This window comes from Anarrhichthys ocellatus, unplaced genomic scaffold (assembly GCF_004355925.1).
Source record: "Anarrhichthys ocellatus isolate YVR2014 unplaced genomic scaffold, GSC_Weel_1.0 scaffold1, whole genome shotgun sequence".
NCBI classification, from domain to species: Eukaryota; Metazoa; Chordata; class Actinopteri; order Perciformes; family Anarhichadidae; genus Anarrhichthys; species Anarrhichthys ocellatus.
The window spans coordinates 10,163,786-10,186,912 of NW_022280031.1; the positions used below are offsets into that span (position 1 = coordinate 10,163,786).

At 43.7% G+C, this 23,127-nt stretch overlaps 1 protein-coding gene across 3 annotated transcripts in view; it reads right to left on the reverse strand.

The window, feature by feature from the left end:
* LOC116377624 (calmodulin-binding transcription activator 1-like) overlaps positions 1-21,572 on the reverse strand; it is a 46,525-nt gene extending 24,953 nt beyond the window's left edge. For all 3 annotated transcript variants that reach the window (XM_031839405.1, XM_031839479.1, XM_031839327.1), the window contains exons 1-3: positions 21,472-21,572; positions 19,242-19,337; positions 13,805-13,908 (exon numbers count right to left, since the gene is read on the reverse strand). In XM_031839405.1, coding sequence (XP_031695265.1) covers positions 13,805-13,908; positions 19,242-19,337; positions 21,472-21,496 — 225 coding nt within the window. In that variant the 5' untranslated portion in view covers positions 21,497-21,572. The remainder of the gene's footprint in view (positions 1-13,804; positions 13,909-19,241; positions 19,338-21,471) is intronic.
* Between the last annotated feature and the right edge of the window lie 1,555 nt (positions 21,573-23,127).

Consider the following 23,127-nt stretch of genomic DNA (forward strand, 5'->3'; position numbering starts at 1 on the left):
GGCTAGCGTGTGTGTATGTGCGCGCGTGCGTGTGTGTGTTTGTGTGCATGCACGTTTTGAAGTCTAATGATGAGCATCACCCCGACAGAGATCTGGGGAAAACAGAGTTGTCTGTAAACTGGAACTGTCACATCCATTCAAAGTGCCTCAAATGAAGGCTGTCGCTGGTTCTCACCACAGAAATAATTTGGCATTGAACGGTTTATTTTGGCGGCACGGGGAGGTTGCAAACTGAAGTGCCCCTTTTCAACTACAGAATCCTTTTCCTGCCTTTCTCTTTGCGCATGGTAAGTCTTGTATGCATATATGAGGGAAATATCTGCATTGGCATTACCAGGGGAGGTCTGCTGATGCTGTAATTTGTTCCTGAGCACCTCCGCCGGTTCTCTACTTCCCAGAACAACTCTGTCAGTGTCTGACGTTGATAGACACTCTATCTAAAATTGCCTCCCGTTTTTTATCTTCCTTTTTTTTCTGCAGACTACAGGCTTCTCCGTGGTTGTTATTTTGATCCTGAGCACCATGTCAGGCGTCTGGTCAACCCACATTTTATTGATCATGGTCTATTTTTAAACATGTCTCCGTCAAAGGCTCGTCGTGTAAATTAAGCTAAACACGTACAATTAGATTTGAACTGCAATAATCAATAATCTACTAGATTTGAGAGGTGTCCGTATATGCATGTCCTTATTCACAGTTGTTGACAGAAATGTGAGAGGACTGATCTCTCAGAAACAGTGACCTCTAAAAGGACCAATGTCGGCTACTTTTCTTCGTGTTCAGCTTTAAGCTGGCATAAATGATGTGAGGACTGTTGTAAATCATACCAATAATGTCTTGTTTGCACTTTGTTCCTCTAACCTGGCTAATTAAAATGTGTAGCTCTCGACAGAAAGAGAGCCAAACAACGAGTTATGATGAGGATCATTTTGCTCTGTTCTAGTCACACAATAAAATTCCATCAAGTCCATTGTAAACCGGAGCAATAATGTTTAGTTTGTATTATATTCCCAAACTGCCTGGCTCCCCACTGTGTGTTACTTTCAACAGCCTTTATATTACCACCACTGGCTAATACAACTGCTTAATGCTGTTTCCATAACAACTGTTGCAAAGCCCCTGATCAGAATTCCTCTCAAGCTTGCCTTGTGTTTATCATATAAACACCTCATCACACACTGGCCGACACACACATGCATGTGTCCGTGGACATAAAAGACTTGTACACACATGCATACAAATGCACCGTCTAATACACAAAGACGCTCGTGTGACAAAATAAATAAACAAATATAAAACTTGTGCTGGCTTTCTCTGTCTCTCCTCTTGTTCTCTCGGTGACACACGCTGCATGGACAACAGATTGGTGCATGCACACACACACACACGTTTAGTGCTGGTCTATCATTGGAGGACAAGGTCTGACCTTCACAGGACACCAGCCCCTGTCACCTGGCTGTGAGAGAGACATGTGTGTTACATTCATCTCTGTCACACTGCAACACTCGCAGAGTTTATAATACACACACACACACACACACACACACACACACACACACACACACAATTGGACATACATAAAGACAAAATACCTCCCACATCAAAACTAATGCATGGTGGGATGCACAGACATAAATGAGTGTGTACACACATGTACACACGTACACACACACACACACACACACACACACACACAAACCCAGAGAGATTTGGTCTCAGAAGAGTCTCTGTGGCGGCTGCTGCTGCCCATGTGAGTGACGGCTTTATAATGAAATAGTCACTCTCCCCTTTCCTTCACTCCCTCTTTTTGGTTTGACCTCTTTACTTTCTCCCCTCTCTCGCTCTCCCACTTTCCTCTTTTTTTCCGGTCACATTTCCCTCTCATCTACCTCTCGCCAAAATATATTGGAGTCCAAATGGTGAAGGTGGGCACACACGCACACACGCACACACACACACACACACACACACACACACACACACACACACACACACACACACACACACACACACACACACACACACGCGCGCGTGAGAACACTCACAGTATGGAAAGCAGCACAAACTTTTGAGCAGAGACCTGAGAGTAAGGAAGAGTCAGCCCCGATACTCTGAGGGAACATCAATCATATTTTTTCTAAGACTTCCACTCTCTTGTGCACCTTACCTGTCCTCTTCCTCCTGTCTTGTATTTGCATTTGAGGAGACGGCCCCCTCTCTCTCAGCAGGGGGGGGTGAACACATCAAAGACGGCAACAGGTGTTTGGTGTCAAACACAATGCCAGGACCCCCGCTGCGCTAGGGCGTCTTAGATAAAACCTGTCAGAGTCCTCAAAAACTAAATTCAAGTTAACCAAGAAAGGGTGCACTCACACGTACACAACCACAACGGTACATTTGAAATCTCTAATGACGAATGTGTGTTTGCCAGTGGGAGGTGGAAGAAGACGGAGAGAGAGTGAAGAGAGAGAGAGAGGGTGAGGGGGGGGGGGTCTCAATGAAGGAGTCTCCAGTGGTTGTGTTAACCCCTGATGCCTCATCTCACTGTGAGTCATTCTGCCCTCTGAGGCTCGTCTCTGCTCAGCTATTGTTGATGTTATTGTTATTGAGGAGGTTTGGTATTGAGGAGGTTTGGTAAGGAGAGAGACACTGAAACACAGAGAGGTAAAGAGAGAGAGAGAGAGAGAGAGAGAGAGAGAGAAATAGTGTGTGCCACCTCTCATTGGCATAAATACTTGTTTACAACGAGACATAAATTGGCACCCTGTCAGTCAGTCTCTCTATTTCCCTCTCCTTTAACTCTCTAACTCTATTTCCTTCTCTTTCCGCCTCTCTCTCTCTTCTTCTCTCCCTCTGTGCTGCTAAGCGTATTACAACACTCCCTGGTTCAGCCCTCTCTCATTACCATATTCTAATTACATTCGTTAAGGGGAGCATTTGGGAGTTTAATGAATAAATTTGAAAGATGGGTCTCTGTGGCGATCTTTAGGTTTGTCTCCCCCCTCAACCCTCAACTAAAGATGGGAGGACACGCCCGTGTGTGTGTGTGTGTGAGGTTATGCACCTGTTCGGTATGCGGGTGCACTCCCGGTAAATATCACTGCAGCTCCATTTCAGAAGAAACAAACAAATCTAGTTAACTAGTGGAGCTCACGTGGAGTCGTCTTTTCTAAAAAAAATCTATTCCGAATTCTGTTTGACTCTGCCAAATAAAGATTTCATGTCATGTGTTTGTTGTTTTGGAAAAGACTTGGAGCCACCCATGTTGAAGTCATGCATATTTAACTCTCCTCAAGCCTCAAAAACAAACTGCCAAAGACAAGCATCAATTTACAAATGAACAAATTGTCTGCAATCTCTGGTTTATGTTTTCTACCGGCATCCGACCCGGAGGCTTCATACTGGGAGAGACGGGCAGGTGGAGTTAAAACAATCATAAGCAAAAGTAAACATTAAAGGTTATCAACGCTGCACCGTTGACTGGCTTCCACTGTTGTGCAGCTTGATCTGTCTCTGCCTAGGATGAAGCCATGGGCTGTAGACTTGAATAGACTGTTATTATGGTCCTTGCACTCACTCTTTCAGGGTATTGCGAAATGTGATATACCTTTGGTTTAATAAAGGAGTCCCAAATGCATTCCCAGTTCTGATGATTGCGAGCTTGTGCTTCAGGGAGTCAAGGAGTTACTGAGTATACTTCACCTCTTGCTCATAAATAACATTATTTAAAAGCTGATAAAATGGTGTGCTTTGACTTGGCCAACTGCCATTGATTGCTGACAATTAAACAATACAAAAGCAAAAGAAAAACAATATGCAGAATCGTATTTAAGCCTTCCCCCCAGAATTCACTTTTACTGCGACTGCGCTTGATTAAAATGTTTTTTCTTTGTTTTTTTCTTTGGCTAAATACATTATTTTTGAAATCCCAGAAAGGGTTTACTCATTTTCTTGCTGACTTGAACAGAGTCATAACCACAAATCAGGAGTCAGCATAATTTGGGCAGTGTCTGGAAGTTCTTGATTACATCTTGCGGTAAAAAGTATGGCTTTGTTTCATTTTGAATTCAGCTTAGAGTAGACCAATACATCTCGACTGAAACCACTGCGTGAAGAATGGACTGTACTCATCCATAGCTAACGAAAGACATGAACAGTGAGATGCTGTAAGTGATAAGATCTGATGACAATATGCTCTGCCATTAATAGTTGTATAAGTGTACGGTATAGTGTATCAATAGATCCAAAGGGGCTCCTCTTCACTGTGGCTACAGTATATTTACAGTGATGATGCGCTTTACGAGGTAGAGCCCAGTATCATCACCTGCTCTTCAAGCACTGTGACTCATGCAGTGGGCGCAAAAGGTATGTTAGCTATCTTTAAACTTCTATATAATGTAAGATACATGTATATAAATAAATAACAGGGGGAGATGAGAAATATAACCACCATTTTTACTGTTTTGACTCATCGTTGCCTATGGAAACTATCATGACCTTAGGGAAACATTGTGTTTGCTTAAACCTGCTTTGTTTTCATCCATTAAATGTATATTGCTCTGGCAAAGCTTTTTAATAATTGCTCTACTTTAATGCACTTTTAGAGATTGAGGAGGAGACAGACATCGGTCATTGCCTGCCGGGCTGCCCAGGTGCCTTTCCACCTCATATGAACTGTAATGGACCGTGACTTTCTAGTTCCAACGTACAATGACACCTTAGAGCAGAAAGAGACTTCAGCTTACAGCCCTGCTGAGAAAGCGATGCTGATGTTGTGTATTGGACAATGTTGAGACTTGCGAGCTGGCAAAGCTACATATACAAACATACTGCCAGACATACAGTGTATGCTGCCAACAAGAGGCAATTATGCAGTTAGGCTTAACACTAGGTAATACTTGTTTGTGGGCTGGGAAAACTTGCTGTTGCCATGTTTTTCCTGTTCGCTGGAGTAAAGAGCAAACTCTTCCACTGAATAACGATCACAGTTTTGGGACGGAGCAATTTTTGCTCCAAAATTACAGAGGAATTTCAAAGAAGACTGTAATATTGTTAGCAAAGAAACTTTCACTGTCAAACACCCAAAGGCATGAAAAGAACACTTTTCTCAATCTCTGTCACTTGAAACAAGTGAGATGTTCTCCCTTTCATATTAAGTGTTCGCCCCCCCCCCCCCTTACCGTTTCATACTGGACATTTAAACATTCAAACATGTGCACTGTCAGTATGCAAATGCAGTATCAGTATCCCTTATATAGTGGCCTCCTTCGAGTACAGGATGATGGATGATATATTACAGCTGAGCTTGTCTTAGACTAATGACACAGCTGCATTACAATGCACAACTTAGTACACAGCTAATATTGTGTATGCACGGAGACGGAACACGCACACACACACACAAATGCCAGCTTGTTTAATCCTCCAGGAATCAGTGAAATTTGATTACCATGACTTTTACAAACACACTCCATATAAGAGTAGACATTCCATACATCAGCGGGGGGGGAGGAGGAAGAGACAGGGAGACGGAGAAATACGTGATGCTGGAGATAGAACTGCAGTTTGGGAGGAAGAACACTAGACACACACTGTGGTCTCCAGAGTGGAATACAACACACACACACACACACACACACACACACACACACACACACACACACACACACTCTGCCTGCTCACAGTGTCTCAGCCTATGTCTATGGTAAATGTGCGGAAACAGTATATTTACCAGTGAATGTATACAGCTCCCAGGGTAAATCTCGTGAATGTGTACATTTCCTGGATAATATTAGTGGAAAATGCTCGTCGCAGCATCATGAGACTCTCAGTTCTCTCAGTAACTTTTTTTTGTGTGGATATTATGTAGGCGGCCAATTTATCCCTTTGGCAAGGCTCCTGTTACAAACAGGAGATCTGTGAGGAATGGGAGATCCAATTGAGCAACATTATAATATCAGAGAAATGGGAAAAAGATCAAATTTATGCTTGTTTTTCTACATACGGCATAGTGCGGCATAGTGCGTTTACTGAATAAGGATCGAAGCAATTTAATGGCACGTATACCTTTCAACATTTGAAGTAACGTTAAGTAATCGGCACATGACCAAGAGATCCACGCCTCCTTTATTCTATGTTTTAGAGAAACATTTTATGCGTTAACATCCATGTAAAAACATGTGAATATACGGAATGCTGCTTCAAAATTAAAGTCTTTAATTGTGAAACAAAACTCCATGAGGCCAAATAGCAGTTAATGAACACTGTTCACAGTGTGCAGTAAACACGGCAGGAGAGCTCCATGATGATATGACTTCTCAACTCATTAACAGGGAAACACAGAGATTTACAGATTTACCTTGAGAAATGCTACCAGTGAATGTTAAACATTAACCAACTCTGTGGTTGATAATTCCTATATGCTCTTAAATATTCATATTAACGGTTCCCCGTATACACATTTCCATTATCAACTCAGATGTACAGAGAGCGAACGAGTGGCAAGAACGTGGTTTGAAACATAAAAGGGAAGCTGACACTTTTTTACCATTATATTGTATTTTTGCTCAGTAATAAATAAAAGTGTTTTTGCAATTAAACGACCACATAATCTTACCAATTTTAATTAAAAATAGAGTTGCAGCCTGCAAGTGGCGATTAGTGGGTTGAAGCCTACGAGGGCAAAACACTCAGATCCATGTGATATCAACAAAACTGACAACTTGACCTCACAGCAACTTTATAGAACACAAACAAATGTGGTCTAATACACTTTTGTAGCCCCTTTGCAAATTGGTCTGCAGTTTTTTATTGCTTTAGTATTAAATAGTTTAACTTGCACATACTCTCTGCCATCTTCATTTTTGTGTCTTGTACGATTGTTTACTCGTCTTAACTGTCTGGATTAGCAGTTAATGATGCTGTGAGTAAACTTTACAAAGGCAATTTAACATGAAAACAAGGTGTACTCATTGGATCCCAAATATTTGAGCAAATTCTGGTTTCTCAAACATCAAACTCAACAAATAAGTGAGCCATAATATCTGTCCAAATATGCAGTGTGGAAAAATTCTGTAAAGACTGAATCAACATTATGCTAGCAACAGTAAAAAACAAACAAACACATACAACACATCAAATGTAAAATAGCTAGATTCTATTGATGCAGAAAGGAAACCAGTGAAGTGCAAACTGAATTCATGTTGAGGAAACGTATTTAAGGGGGAGGCTACAGTTCACAAGCTACTGATCAATATGTTGGGATGTTTGGTATAGTGCACACATACCCAGACTTGAATTTTGCAATACTACAAATATTGTGACAAGGATTATTTTTCCTTGTTTAAGTATTGTTGCACTTGTATGCCATCATTTGCATCAAGCCCATGACGACAAGCTGAAATGTGCTGAACAAAAAAAAGACCTACTTTCGTAAAACATGAGCAGAGAGTATGAAATATGTATTGGGTTCTAAAATCCCGAACCAGGAATATTCTTTTACAGGTCTCTAAGCTCCAGGTGTTATTAAGTCAGAAAATGAAGACGCTAAGGAAAAATCAATCGGGTTCCAGCACCTGTGGTGCTTGATTTACAGTGTGGTTTTTTTTGTTGACATCTCACTGTTATTTGGGGACGTAAACATGCAAAATTGCCTTGTGCTGCAGTAAAATATATTTTACTCCTGAAGCCCTTACAAAGTCTGAGGAGCAGAAAGTTATCAAAGTTAAATAAAGTTATAAATTTATCTAGATAAAGCTCTACACATGAAGTACACACTCAACACACACTTAAAATAGGATGACCGTCTGTGGATGTGTGCACATTCACACACACATACACATTTTAATGCTTTATCTGTCTCCAATGAATTAAATCTAATTTACACAGGACTCCGATATTACAGTTGTTCTATGTGGGGACATTTTAGGATACAAAAAGTATTGTCTCCACTGCACAGCCTGGCGTCTTATTACAGGAGACATTGCTGGCCATTCAGCTTGTTTTGGCTGGGCTTGGAACACATGCAGGCACACACACACAGCACCCCCACACTCATAGTCACACATTCTCACTGTTTAATATATTTCTGTGTCTCCAGTTAACAATATTTTGTGTCAAATTATAGTGGGCAAGATAAATAGTGGGTCTGTGGCAGCATGCGGAAAATAGAACAGGAGGAGAATGTGGGGCTTCTTGTTGGGTATAGGAGGAGAGGAGAAGAGAGGAGAGGAGAGGAGAGACCACTAACTCCTACCTCAGACACCTGGCTTTTCCTGACTAGACTTGTAAAACCTGGTTAATCTTAGCCCCTTTGTGAAGTTGTGTATGGTGAAATATCTGCATGACTGAAAACCCGCTGAAATACTGATCCCAACAATCTGAGAGGCTTCTACGCACATGTCCAATTTACCATGTACAGCCCCATTTGCAAATGAAAAGCTTGCTGGATAATTACATGAATCAACAAGGAAATTACATTCATGAATAGAATGAATCAAATTAATTCTTTGCATTGCTGTAAAATCTGGTTCACACTGCCAGTTTGGTCAGCGGGACAGTATGGACGTCTTGAGTTTAAGCGGAAATGGAAGTCACAACAGACACAAAATGACGCTGGGTGTTAATTGGGCTATGCTTGGCTCAGAGAGAGATGAAGAGATAGACAAAGAGGAGGAGAAAAAGAGAGATGGAGGGGGATAGAGAGAGAGCCTGGAGGACTAATTAGTGATTATAACTTGGCGCTCTCCAAACATAAAATATTTCTCAACCCAAAAGACAGAGGAATGATTAAAAATAAAAGAATAGGAATCAAACACAAGGAGCTGTGAAACCCCCCTTCGGTATTGTATGTGTGTGTGCGCATGTCTGTGTGTGTATAAACATGTGTGCAAGCATGTGTGAGCACGTGTGAGGGAGTGTGTGTGAGAGAGTGTGTCTTTGCCCCCTCATTAAACCATGCTTTACTCTGGTAAATGGCAACAGCACAGAGCTCAATGTCAACTGAAGAGGTAACAGCCATAGGCAGGCTCTGACACACACACACACACACACACAGAGACAGGGATACACCAAGTCTCTCGCGAACATGCGTTATCTAACAAATGCATGAACGGCACACCCAGCTCATTTTGAACTGGTGGTAAGTTTCCAAATGTGTGTTACTTTTGTCTTTGTTCTGACACGGCAGACAAAATGGAGAGTGTCAGCCTCTCCCGGCCCCATGCCAGTGTGAGCCGGACATTAGCGATTCACGCATCAAATTCATAAATCAAGGGCACCCTTCACCACAGTATAAATGGAGCACAGGGACCGGCAACTGGCTGTCTGCTTACTGTATCACTCTGGGTTTCTATAATGGATCCATAGTACTTTTTCACCTGGTTTTGACATTAACGTCGTCCCTTCTGACACATCTCCTCCCACATGTTTGTGAGAAATATCGTAGGAAACGTAGAAATACAATGCATGCATATTTAATTCAATGTATATATTTAATGGCTTACAAACAACAATAATGACATGAATAATAAATCACACTCGCCCATAGACAGAGACACAAGCACACTGAGCTCTGTGTGAGCTGTAAATTGGAGCTCACACAAAGCTGAGATAAGAGAGGACGCACAGGTGAGTGAGAGTGAATTTTTACCTGAGATTAGGAGCCTTTGTCCTTCATTTTTTTTTCCTCTGTCGAACATGTTCGGTATCACAAGCAGACATTGTGACTATGTCAAGTCTCTCTTATCACCTTCGATGTACTGAACAATCAAGAACAGCGCTCGTGTCAAACATGCAACATCGATCAAACCATTAACCAGGACACACACGCGCGCACACACACCCCTAATCTGTTGCCATGGCAACACCTCTACCCTTGACGCAAACGCACACACACGGGGAGGCAGACGGGGAGGGGGGGGGGGGGGGGGGGTGTCTAAAATGTATATGCTTTTTGATCTGCTTCCCATTCCAGCGATCATGTTAGCGCCATGCAGCGGCACAGCCAGCCAGACACGTGTGTGAACTGTCAATAGCTGCCTTCACACCGCACAGCTGCCAATGTATCACTGCATGACGAGAGCGGAGGGGACCCAACAAAACACTGCATGTTTCATGTCATATTACTTCATAGCGTTAACACCAGAACAATGCCATGTGCTAACGCTTGCTTCCTGCACCCGTACAGCTGAGCGACATCACATGCAGAGAGGCATTGTGGCACAGACGGCTGTCGTCTGTGTGATGTGCTGAAGTCTGTACCGACCCATTTGACAGTTGCGTCACTTGAATCATAGTGTGTGTGTGTGTGGGGGGGGGGGAGCTGCTCTGAAGTAGAAGCCTTTAAAATGCACATTAGATCATGCAATGGCATGCTCAGTCGCATCGTGCGTGAGTGCATGTTTTGTAGTAAAAATGTAAGCTTTTGAAAGGGAGTTTAACTCAGTATTCCCCTCAGTCTGTCTTCTGAAAATATGAGTCAGGATGTCGAGGGTCCCCTCATAAGTGTAACCATATCTTTTCATGAGCTTGATACCCAGGACCAGACTAAAGTTTGTAATTGTCTACATTTGAAAAAAGTTTTATAGCCTCCGTATTTCAGTGCTCCATAGAAGTCGTTCTCGACCGATGGATGAAGCAGGCTCGACATTCAGTCTGTCCACCTGAGTGTGGTTTGTTATCTAAAAGTAGTCTATAGTCTATTACCATGGACAGATACACATACACCCCCAATCTATTATTGAACAAAAGGCTCACGCCTCCGCTCAGCCCTTCAGGGAGGAATCCATCCCTCCATCCCAGAATAATTTCACACATCAGTAGATACACAAAAGAGAGAGAGAGGGGGGGGGGGGGGGGGGGGGGGGGGGGGGGGAGAAGAAGAGAGGGAAGGAAGAGAGGAAAGGACAGAGAAGAGGAGGCAGAGAAGTGGATGGGGTAAAAACGTATGGGGTCACAGCTCAGTGCTTGTGGTAGGCCAAGGTGTCGGAGGGAGCCATGCGTGACAAAACAGAGATCAGAGAATCATATGCAATCACGCACGCAGACAAGAAAACAAACGCACACACACACGTGCACATGCGCACAGATAGCCACACACATACTTGCAGATACATACTCCTGCATATAAAAAGGTGAGAAAAAGGACATATTAGATGAAGACTTGTCAAGATTGGGTCTGACTTAATCAGAGGCATCCTCATCCAAACACAGAATGGTAATGTCTTTATCTATCACAATCTCTTCTTATTCACGAACACACACACACACACACACACACACACACACACACACGCACGCACACACTCTAAGGATAATCCCAATTCTACATGCAGACAACAGTGAGGATGAGGAGACACAAAACCAATTTTTGATTTCCTTACGCGTAAGCGTATGGAAATGAAGCATTGTATGGAAACTCACAAAGGCACAAATGTATACACACACACACCCGAACGCAAACACACAAGTGTGTCCGCACACCAAATAATTACTGGGCGTTTTTTCGACACACCATTTGTCGATACCGCATCGCCACACTTCATGAACAACATCTAGACCAGAAAGATATTATACTTGAACACAAACAAACAACACACACTAAGGGGACGCGACTGAATAAATAAATTGAAAGCTTCACATTTGACAGCTGATTTGACAGCTGGAGATCCCACGTATACAAATTGTGTTACGCCACAATCTAAGGTGAACGTACAAACGCGTGTCTAAAAGTATAAAATGTGTCTTAAATTTGATGACCAATGATGATTTCAATTTTCAATATGCTGCTGCTGAAAACTGCTACACTTCCTGCAATGTCTGCAATACAGACAGATAAAAATCGACACAAGCAGAAAATAAATCAATTCTTTTGTTAGAGCAGCTTCAAAAATAATCGACCGCAATAATCTTGAGCTGTGCATATATCCCTAACAGACACACTCACTCACACACACACACATACGTAGGCAGACACACACACAGACTGAAAAACATACATGCACTAGACGCACAGCGAGCGTACACACTGCTCCCCCTGTGAAAGCACCAAGCTAGAGGAGCAGCAGACACAATGGAGTGTTTAAGTATGCAGGAAACTTTATGCCTGGGTGGAAGAGGAGCTTTGAAGGAATCCGCTGAGGGACACCCAACCTCCCTCTGAACTGAGCCTGTGCCTCCTCATCAGAGTGAGAGAAAGAGAGGGAGAGAGAGGAAATGAAAGATAAAGATAGAGAGGACTAGATGGTAGGTTGGAAGGGAGACTGATGGAGAGAAAGAGGGAGAGTGCAGGAGGGGGAGCAGCAACAAGGTGCTTTGGTCTAGTCCCTGCGACTTGGGTACAATTGCTCTTGGTTAGGCTGATGCGTGGAAGTCCCTAACGGGCAGCGGTCACGTTGTTCTCAACCATACACACACACACGCGCGCACACACACACACGCGCACACACACACACACACACAGTGCCTGTTCATGTGAGCGCACTATTCAGTAGGCGCCGTGCTTAACTCCCAGTATGACCTTCATTGAGATGGATTGCATGAAAAATGTAATGACTTTCCTGAGAGAAAAACCACAGGCAAAATCAGCTTTGCATTGCATAATAATGCCGGACTTGGTAATCAATAACACAAACACACAAACACACATCCATAATGGAGTGCACAGCCTGCACATGGAGAAAATGTCTCAGCAGAGGCCAACAACATCACAATGGATGGAGCAAACCACCGGAGGTGAGCTGTGCGATGCATAAACAAGGAGCTATTGACGATAAATGCCTGCATCCATTTCCACCCATCAAACACTTCCCTAAGCTAACAGCTTACGTCTGGAACAACATGCAACTCCGAAAAAAGCTTTTCACACCCCGAATGTTTAGCTAAGGGTTATCTTTGGCGGTGAGTGAAGAGTGGTCCCAACCTAATCCGGCCTCATTTGTACATTGTACCACTTAGCCAGCAGCACAGTTTAAGTTTTCTATTGTTCATGCTGCACAAATGATGCTAATTTGGGCCAAGAGCAGAGTAAACTATATTAATGAGTGGTAGCCGTGAGTTTGTGTGAAATCGTCAACAGTCAAACCATACTAAAAGTTCTAAATGCGGTGAAACACGGACTAAAGCCCCTCAGTTACTTTGACTTAACTTACTTCTGATCTAATCCTCAGGGTCCTCGGTCACTGCTTTTGTTGTTTATACCTCACAGACAGCTTTTCACTTTCTCCTCTGCATGTTTTTTTGTTTTGTAGGACAACATTACACAACGTAACTAGAGCATCGTGTTCACACGTAACAAAAAGCAACAAAAAGAAGCAACTACGAGCCTGAAATGTGCCACACATTTAACAGCTTTCTATGGTTGCATAGCAACAATGTTAGGTTCAGATAACAATCTTTATCCTACTGACCATGGGGTGATTGAACCCAGCAACACTCCGCAGTGGAAACATTCAATCTGGAGCCTCATTTCTGGTTTCTTAGTCTCTTAGCCGTATATAGTTTTAGACCCAGGGGCCCCTGATTCCTGCGCCTTCACCCAGAGTTGTTTGGATTACAGAGCGAAATAGAAAGCAACACACCAAATGGGATGTATAGTCAGCGGGGTTTTGTGGCTGTGAGCTCTTTTTGCTGTTTCTTTCTTTCCTAGTGTCACAGTTTTAGGGTCCCATAATGAAAAGTTGCCAGTGTGTTTGTTTACCTCCTCTTCATCTCTCAATGTGACATTAGCTAGAGATGAGTCACCAGAAGAAACAGAGCTCCTCTCACTGCTACAGGTATTTCCCTCTCAAGTGTGTCTAAGTCTCACCTCGTTGGTGTTCCAGCGATGGCGCTCCTTGGGCAGAGAGGAACATTTGGGCAGACACTCTAGCAGCTTCTTAGGAAGGTAGATCTTCAACTGGCCCGGCTCATCTGGAGCAGCGGGGGGGGGGGGGGGGGAGAGGGGGTGAAGATAAAGGAAGATAAATGAGGGATGAGTAGGAAGAGGAGAGACATTTCTCATCAGACACAGAGACATTGTGTGAGGAGAATACCAAAAAAAACAAAAAAACAGCATCTCTGTGATCCGGATGGATGAAATCATAACACGCTTTTATTGTGAAGCCTATTTGACGGCTAATGTGACCTGAAGCCAGTCAATCTTGCACTTTTCCGGCCTATGAAGGACATACGCTTTGATTCGTTTGGGTCTAACTTGCTGGGCTTTCTGATTTATCAGAAACACAGCTGTGTCTGTGTTAATCTTATTTACTTAGGGGTGATTCACACTGATGTAGACAAGTAAGTTTGATGGCAATCAAGGTGCACGATACAAAATAATTGTTAAGTGTGCAGTGCGCAGAGGGAGTGGCAGCGCACTTATTTTGATATTTTGGCACCTGGGTCCCACCTGGAAAACAGATTTGGATTTGGAAGAAATCCATTATCATACATTATCAGTGCATTTGGGGTTTGTAACAATCACGGCCCATCACATCTCTTATCCCTTTTAAAAGCAATGCCCTCCCTACAGTGCTGCACAGACAGTTTGGTAATGGAGCAGAGACTCAAGTTTAGCTCCTCCTGAGAGAAAAACTAATATTCTTGTACCGGGAGCTGGAAAGTCACAACTGCAAATATACAGCAGCCCAAATGTTGCTACAGACAGGTGATGTTTATTCTGAAGTTTAAATCGTGCTCCTGGACATACTGTAATTCCTCTGAGCTCCATGTTGTTTTATTTAGAATCACTAAAGCTAACCACAGGTGAGTTAACGTAAGTTGGTAAAAATCTGTTATTAATCTTTACTTTCTCTGCTTTATTGCCTTAAAGGATGTATTCCATTTACCATCAACAAATCCCATAAAAAGTCCAAAATCAATTATGATCGATCGTAAGAATTATTCCCTGTGTAGCCAAAGCCTAACACAGAGTGTTCCTCACAGCCATAATCCGCTATTGCTGTCCAGAAATGGTCTTTTTTACATGAGTGAGCTACACCGTTGCACTGGGTGACTTGTTCCTTCATTACCATGAACATGGATACAGCGCTTTATTTTGAGTCAATCCTATAAACACCATTCTGCTGCTGTAAATACTCACTAGAGCAGTGTTTCCAAAACATTCTTTCAGGGGACCCACTTTAAAAAAATGGAATTTACAATAGGCCTTATCTATAAATCGTTTTGAGGGAATTTAAATAAACGTTCCTGACCGTCTTTACTGCCGTTTCCACATCAACTTATATTTATCTTGATTAGGTAAACCTGCCATTTAAAGAGCTATATGACAAATCCCAACTTTGTTTTGTGAATGTGTTATTATAAACACACATGTTAATTTATAAATGAGACCAAATAAATGCATTTAGGCAAAGTTAACAGACATCTAATTCTTTGAATTTCCTCTCATCAGTTAAACAAACAGAATGTACGCTAGCCTTTAATATTAGGTTCAATGTTATAAGTCGGCTACAATTATCAGAACACGAACATTCAAGGTCCCTCGTGTGGCTCAAAGGTGTACTGCAGAAATAAAGGTTTAATAAAAGACTATAAAAAAATCAGCAAATGTATTTGCCGACCCTAACAAAATCTCCTGCGACCCACCTGTGGGTCCCGACCCAGTCATTGGGAATGACTGCACTAGAGCACCAAATTTGCGGCTGAAAATAGTCCCCAATAAATGTGTTTGCTAAAAACTACAGTGCTCAGCAGTTTTGGAAGATGTTTAAAAGTGTTGAAAGATTTAATTCTTAAAGCCACGAACAAGACAGGGAAGTATTTCTGTGGAGATGAACCAACATATTATTGTTTGTTCTGGTCTTTTCATGGGATTTGTTGACATTGACAAAAATATATCGCACCTTATCCATTAATTAAAAAAAATAGAATATGCATGTTTTTTTCAATGTGACGGCTGGTGGAAGAATATATAGCTGAACAGGCAAGCAAAACATGGGAGACCTATGAGAGTCCCACTACCAGAACTAAACGGTGCTGCCCCCACTGCATCTCTCCTCCCACTGCGGAGCGTTTACAATCACCAACATACTGAATAGTTGCAGGTGAGGAATAGAAAAAATAATCCTACTGCGCCTCAGGAAAGTAATACTTCACCAGCACATGGCGTCCGCACAAAGATGGAGCCCCTGCTGTGTGTACGTGTGTGTGTGTGTGTGTGTGTGAGTGCGCCTGTTTGTGAGTGTGTGCCCAACGGGTGTGCCGCTCAGAAGTCAAAGAGAGCAAGCACTCAAAGGTTATTGATAAGCATTTGAGTAGAGGGCGTCCATTCATGACTCCCCTGGGAAGATAGAAATTATACTCTACCTGAGGGCAGACAACAGAGAGAAAAAGAGAGATAGGTGGGGTGGGAGGGGTCAGGAACGGGAGACAGAGAGAGGCGGGGGAGACAATGAGCCAGAGAGAGACAGTTAATGAAGAAAAAAGAAAGTTAGGAAGAAAGCGAGAGAGAGAAGATTTAGAAAGGACAAGAGATGGAACAAGGTAACACAAAGACGCCAAAGAGAGAAAAGTACTGTAACCGGACCGGAGTGGGGTCTATGTGCGTGTGTGTTTGTGCTCATGTGAGTGTGTAGGTGTCTGAGCATGTGTGTGTGTGTTTGTGTCGGTAGGAAGTGTGTTCAGGCACGTATGCCCCCCCTAATCAATTATGCATTTATTAATAGAAGGCCTGAGAAGACAAAATTTCAAACAGCTGAACTGTGCAGCAGCTTAGTTAAACAGCTGAATGGTGCAGCTTAGTTAAAGCCTAATTTCTTTTTTAGCAGCACTCCAGCCTCTCTGCTATGAATGCCAATCAGCGTTTAAACCCCACCCCTCCTGGCTATAACCTCCTCCCCTCCCCCTGCTGTTCTGAAGAATTCTCATCAGAGCCTCGCCTTTGAAATGTACCAGAACCACCACATCAAACAAGCCCGTCGCACATGCGTATATAGGCACACACACACACACACACACACACAAACACCCGCGCACACACACCCACACGCACGAACAGACTCACACATACACACACAGTGCCTGTCGATCAAAGCTAAGACATCACAGTATTTGTCCCAGAGTGGCGTTTTTTTATTTTTTTTTACCAGTGACCTTGGTACCGAAAATCCCTTTCAAAGCCCACCTTCACAGACACGACCGTCATCTTAGCCTATCCTCACATCGACTCCTCCGCGCTGACAAGAAATGCAAGACCAACTTTGCAGATTTGTTGAATGCTGATGAGCTTTTACACCCCAAAGGGTTGTATCTTGTATTTCTAACAATCCTGAACCAGCGAATGCGTCCCTGTTTTAAGAAAATTCAGCCTGGGTACTGTCGCAATTGTCTTTTCCATCTGTTCCGAATGGCTCTCTGTGGAGCTATACTGTGGTGTGACACGGGGCAAAAAAACTTCTCTTCCATTTGTGCCTACCCAGGAGAACGAACCAACCTGGGACACGGGGAAAACACATCTAAATATGTAAATTGAGTGCTGCTCACATTTATATTTGAAATAATGATTTAACAGCTTCTATACCTGCATTGCTTCATGTGAGTCCCTCAGCGATGAGCCACACATTTCTGGCCGTACATAGATCACTCACTCACTCGCTAATCTAGTAAAAAAAGAGTCCAAAAGAGTGACAAAACCTGAATGCTAATGTGAAACCGCTGGCTCATTAACTCATATAAAGGTAAGAAGTGAAAATGTTCGACCAAAGTGAACCATCGCTTTGGTTGCCTATCAAATGCCATAATTTAGACTGGAATCACACAGATGAGCAGCCTCTGACTGATGAATATTTTACCTCATAAAACTGTCATCTCCATATTTAACACAGAAACAAGCCAATGCCCTTGTGAGATGGCTGTCAGTTAATTATAAAACTCTCCTCAGTAAAGAGAGAGGAAAACGCTCCAAATGCAACTCTTAACTCTCCCCCTACTGATATTAGGAGGCGTCAGGGGAAATTTTCCCATTTTCCCCCTTTTCGGGATGAAATTAATGTGACAGAAAGAAAGGCTCATTGCACAGCAGCTAGATAGAGGGGTGGGAGGGCAGGAGGGAGAGCCAGCGAGAAGAAAAGGGGGGGAGCATATAGCACGGGATGAGCGAGAGTGCAGGAAGAGGGAGGGGGAGACGAGAGAAAGAGGGAGAGCAGGGGGCGGAGGGGGGGTGGGGGGTGGTAGAGAGATGGGCATGCATGCTAATTTTATCATTCTGCTGATAAACTTTTCCTCCAGTAATCCTCCAGCTGGGACGTGAGAACAGATAGGAGACAGGGGTAGTATAGTCTCAGCTCATATTAAACAGCCATCCCAAACACAACTCTCTGTTCTGTTCTATTCTATTGTTTTTGAGATTTTCTCTTAGTTCTTTATTTGCTATTTTGTCTCGCTCGCTCTCATCCCTCTTAACAAAATAAGAGGATTTGGTGCAGGTATGAGGCCAGCCGCTCCTTTTGAGAAGAAAAAGGGGTTGGGAGTGGGGGGGGGGTATACCCATAACCCCCACCACCACCACCTCACTAAGCAGCATGTCAGTCTGCTCCTCCTCACATCTGTGTATTTTCCTCCAATTTGTCCCCCTAACACACACACACACACACACACACACACACACACACACACACACACATTTACACAGAGGCAGAGACATGCATCTGCATCATGTCCTCAGAAATCAATAACAAATCAAAGCAATCATGGCCTTTATAGTCCCTCTAATACACCGCAGCAATCACACACATGCCCAGACAAAGTCGCACTCATACACGACCATGCGGCGACCCCAGATTACACACTCCATCTCACTTTTAGTTTAACCAGGCCCATTGAGGATTATAGACACATAATGCCATGTGTACAGATTAGGTATGACAATAAACTACTGATAGCCCGAGTAAGCCCTGCCTTCTCTATGGCTATGTGGAGTAATGTGTGTGCGTGTGTGTGTGTGTGTGCCCGCTAATACTGTACCGGCATGTATGAATAAACATGATGTGTAAGAGAGCTGCAATGGAATGACGTCTCAACACAGAGACACAGTGTGTGTGTTTGTTTTGTGTACGTGTGAGTGTGTGTGTGAGTGTAAGTGTGATCTGTTACAGAGCAGATGAGAAGGAGATCTCAGTCAGTTCCCGCATCACATCATTCTGCCAGAAGGCTTTTATAGTTGCTCCCAGAGTCACCCTGTGCCACAGACAAAGTGTGCACGCGCATGCACAAAACAGTGTGAAGAGTGCTTCTGCGTCTCTTACTGTTGGCGTCGGTGTCGTCACTCTTGGGAGGGGTGTGTCCTGTGTAACCGACGGCAATTCTGACCATTCGCTCTGGATTTCTTATCTTCTTCAGTCCTACAAAAAAGAGAGAGAGGAAAAAGGCCGAGCAAGAGACAAAGACAGAGACACATTTAGGAGACGCTCGAGACTTTTGGTTTCCTTGAGCAAGTTGCACACCTCGCTTCCTTCTTCCCTCCTTTAAGCCCAGAAACTCAGAGTGATATGCATGTGGGCTGATCCATTTTCTGATCCACTAACTGGCCTCCATTGTGTCCCCCTGATCGATTGGCCACAGTAGATACACTGCACTCCATGTGTGTGACTAACTTGTACCCAGCTTTAGTTTCTCTTCTCTCTCATCATTTCTCTGTTTCCCTGACCACTGTTGCTATGATACAAAGTAGACCAACCAGCACAGAGGGAGATGGTCTTCCAGGCTATATGGTGGATGTTGTTCTCATGCCCACTGGTACACTCTGCCGATCAGCGCCACACACACACACACACACACACACATCTGCCGGGGGATGGAACTGGAAAGAGTATGTATGTAGCTATCTCTGCTGCCTTCGTGACCACTGCGATCCATTTTGGCTTCCATTCAGCACAGCTGAAGCTCGTAAATGATTACATCGTCTGTACTCATAACACAGAAGGGGACAACGGACAAAAAATAAATCTCATACTGTGAATATGTGAGTCCGTTTGCGTGTGTGTAGGGATAGCAATGTATGGGCAGGGAGGGGTGGTTTTATATTTATGTGGTACAGTTCCTGCTGATCTGCCCATGGGCCATCTGTCTCATCTACAGATCTAGTCTTTACACGCAACGGGACTCTCAACCCACGGCCTTCCCTTTGCCTCTGGCTGCACTCCGCACGCTCGCCTGCACGCCTCTATGTATGCGTGTCTGACTCCCAGTGCTGTGCACCTGAACATGTGCCTTTTGAAATGTAGGATAGTACACTTGTGTAGCGCAAGTTATCCGAAAATTGCCCTGTTAAAAGAAATCTTTCTCACATCACTCCGTATAGTGGAGAGACGGTTAAAGACTCTTCCTGCCGTGTTCAGTGTCACTTTGCTGAGGAAGAGATCACAAGAAACAATTTCGAATAGTCTCATAATAATGTCTTCAGTGCTGTGTGACAGTTTAGCTCTTAAGTTGAGGAACTGCGTGTCATCCATAACGACACATTCATATGTTGGTGTTTGTTGGTTTATAAAGGGGGAAGTGACATCAGAGGAAAGAAAACAAAAGCGATACCAGACTACCAGGGTATGTTTATAAACAAATGTCTTTGCACTGAGTAATAAAAAAAGATTTCATTAACCTATGATTTGAGATGGAGATAACATTGCCATGGTGTTTGTGGTCACCTCTTAAATAATTCATGAAAGAATGAATAACAGTCTGAATGAAATGGTGGCTGTGTGTGACGATAATGACCCCCACGAGTTTAACTGAGGGAGTTAAAATGTAAACTACATTTATACATGACCTAAAACTGAGACCCCCCCCCTCTCCTCTCCCCAAAGGCATCCAGATTCTCACCTTCACTGCCTTAGCAACCATAAGCACACATCAAATGAACACAAACATAAACACACACATACACACACACATTCACACACCCACACAACATTGGAATGTGACTAAATAAATGCACAGCTGGTCTGGGAGCTTGCGTGCATGTCAGGAAAGTATAAATCTACAATTCAATGGTCTATTTTATGCTCAAAGAGAGATACAGAGACAGATAAACACACACGCACGCACGCACACACACACACACAACACACAACACACACACACACACAGAAAGCATCTGAATTCCTTCAGCGTGAACCACTCTCATCCTCTCTCATCCCCATCCCTTTTATGCTAAATGCTTCATAAGCACTCATAAACCAGCTGCTCAGGGGAAACGCTGGCAAGCGTCGGACGGTGAAAAACTACCCTATACCCCGACTCACTTGGAGCCTACACCGACGGGACAACTCTCCTTCCGTTATTTATTTGCTGTCGGTTAACCGTGCTCCACACAGTCGCTGGTTCAGCACCTGCGTCCGTGTTTTCGGGACGGGCTAGAAAGGGAAAGCCCTGCCGTTATCTCTCTCCATCTCCATGCCTCGTCCCTGCATCGCCTCGTCTGAACCCCGAATAGCGGGACTCTGCCATCGCAAATAAAAACCGTTATTTCTCTCTTACCTTCCGGCTTGTTTTCGGCAGCCATTTCCCCTCCGCCGCGCGCCTCATCCCTCCTCCTCCTCCTCTTCCTCTTCCTCCTCCTCCTCCTCCTCGACTCGACCTAGTGGTGGTGGAGGTGGTGGGGAGTGGGGGGGGGGGGGACCACGCGCGTGCACAGAGAGGACAGCTCAAGGAGGGGGGCGGGGCTGGGAAGAAGGGAGGAGAGGGGGGGGGGGGGGGGGGGGGCGAGCCTGCCGCGTTAAGCGAGACTATTGGTTCAAACGGTGAGGATGGACGGCGGAACTCTCCATCCCTCCGTTTGTTCCCGTTGGCCCCGCCCCCTCTGACGTTCACGCGCACTCTTCCTCGCTCTCTCTCCCTTCTCACGTCACTGAACGACGTCTGTATTCGAGGACACCTTGACAGCCTCCCACAGCATCATCATCACCATGCTCATCATCGTCTTCTCCCTAACACACACACACACACACACACACACACACACACACACACACACGCACACAACGTAGGCCTACACACACGTAGCCACATTACAGACACACATACCAACGCGCGCGTTCATTTCTCCACATGCAAATCCAGTGGACTGTTGACAAAATGCGATGTAAGGTCGCGTCTCGCCATAAATGATGAACTCCTCTTGAATCTAAATGAGGAGAACTGCCCGATAGAGCCTCTGATGCGCGATTTTTTTAGATGGCTTGGCGGGTGCTGTCATTCGATGTGGTGCTGAAGCTCGCGGTGCTGAAAGGACAGCTCCACACAGCCTGCGCGCACTCACCAACTGCTTTCTTTGAGCCTTGTTATTGAATTGAAGTGATAATATAGGTCAGGTGCCCCCCCCCCCCTCCCCTTGTTATCTATTTGACTCTATAGCGGGATATCGTTGTAACATTGTTGTAATATTCCTACGGGAAGTTTGTAACAAACCTATCAACATGTTCTCACCAAAAGGCTATTTATTATTCTACCGTTTTATGCTATTCCTTCTAAATAGAGGGGTTCAACTGGGACCATTATGTTATTGTTTCAAATCCACTCTGTCACTCTGTGCCTCGCGGTAAAATATTGCCTTTGCACCAAAGCCTTGCGTTTGACACACAATCCTCTCTGTTGACATGCTTCTCGGAAAACTAAGCTTTTGAACGGTTCATCTCCAGCTATATGCTGTGCGTATATAGCCTTGAAGTGCAGAGGCACACAAGGCTCTTCAGAGACAGAGTTAAAGCAGGATGAATGAGAAACACATGTAAGATATTTAGCCAGAAAAAAGGAAGATCAATTTAAACCTTCAAAAATGACAATTGTCATTTCATAAACAACAAAGCTGTGGACTACAATGCACAAGTTTGACAGATACTTTACTACAAATTACTACTAGAAATTTCAAACTGCAATATATATATAAACAAATATATAGAACTAAATTAGTGGTGTAGTGGTGGTGAAAAGTAGGAACATTTACTTTCTGTACTGAAGCCTAAACATTTGAGGCATCTGTTTGACCAATTAAGAATGGTTTAATAACAACACTTTTCTAATGCAAATATTCTGTGTTGTATGTCATTCCATAGTTTTGAATTAGGTGTTATTCATAACACAATACTGTACATTTCATCCCAAAACAAGATGAGACCCTGAAAACAAATGTATTTT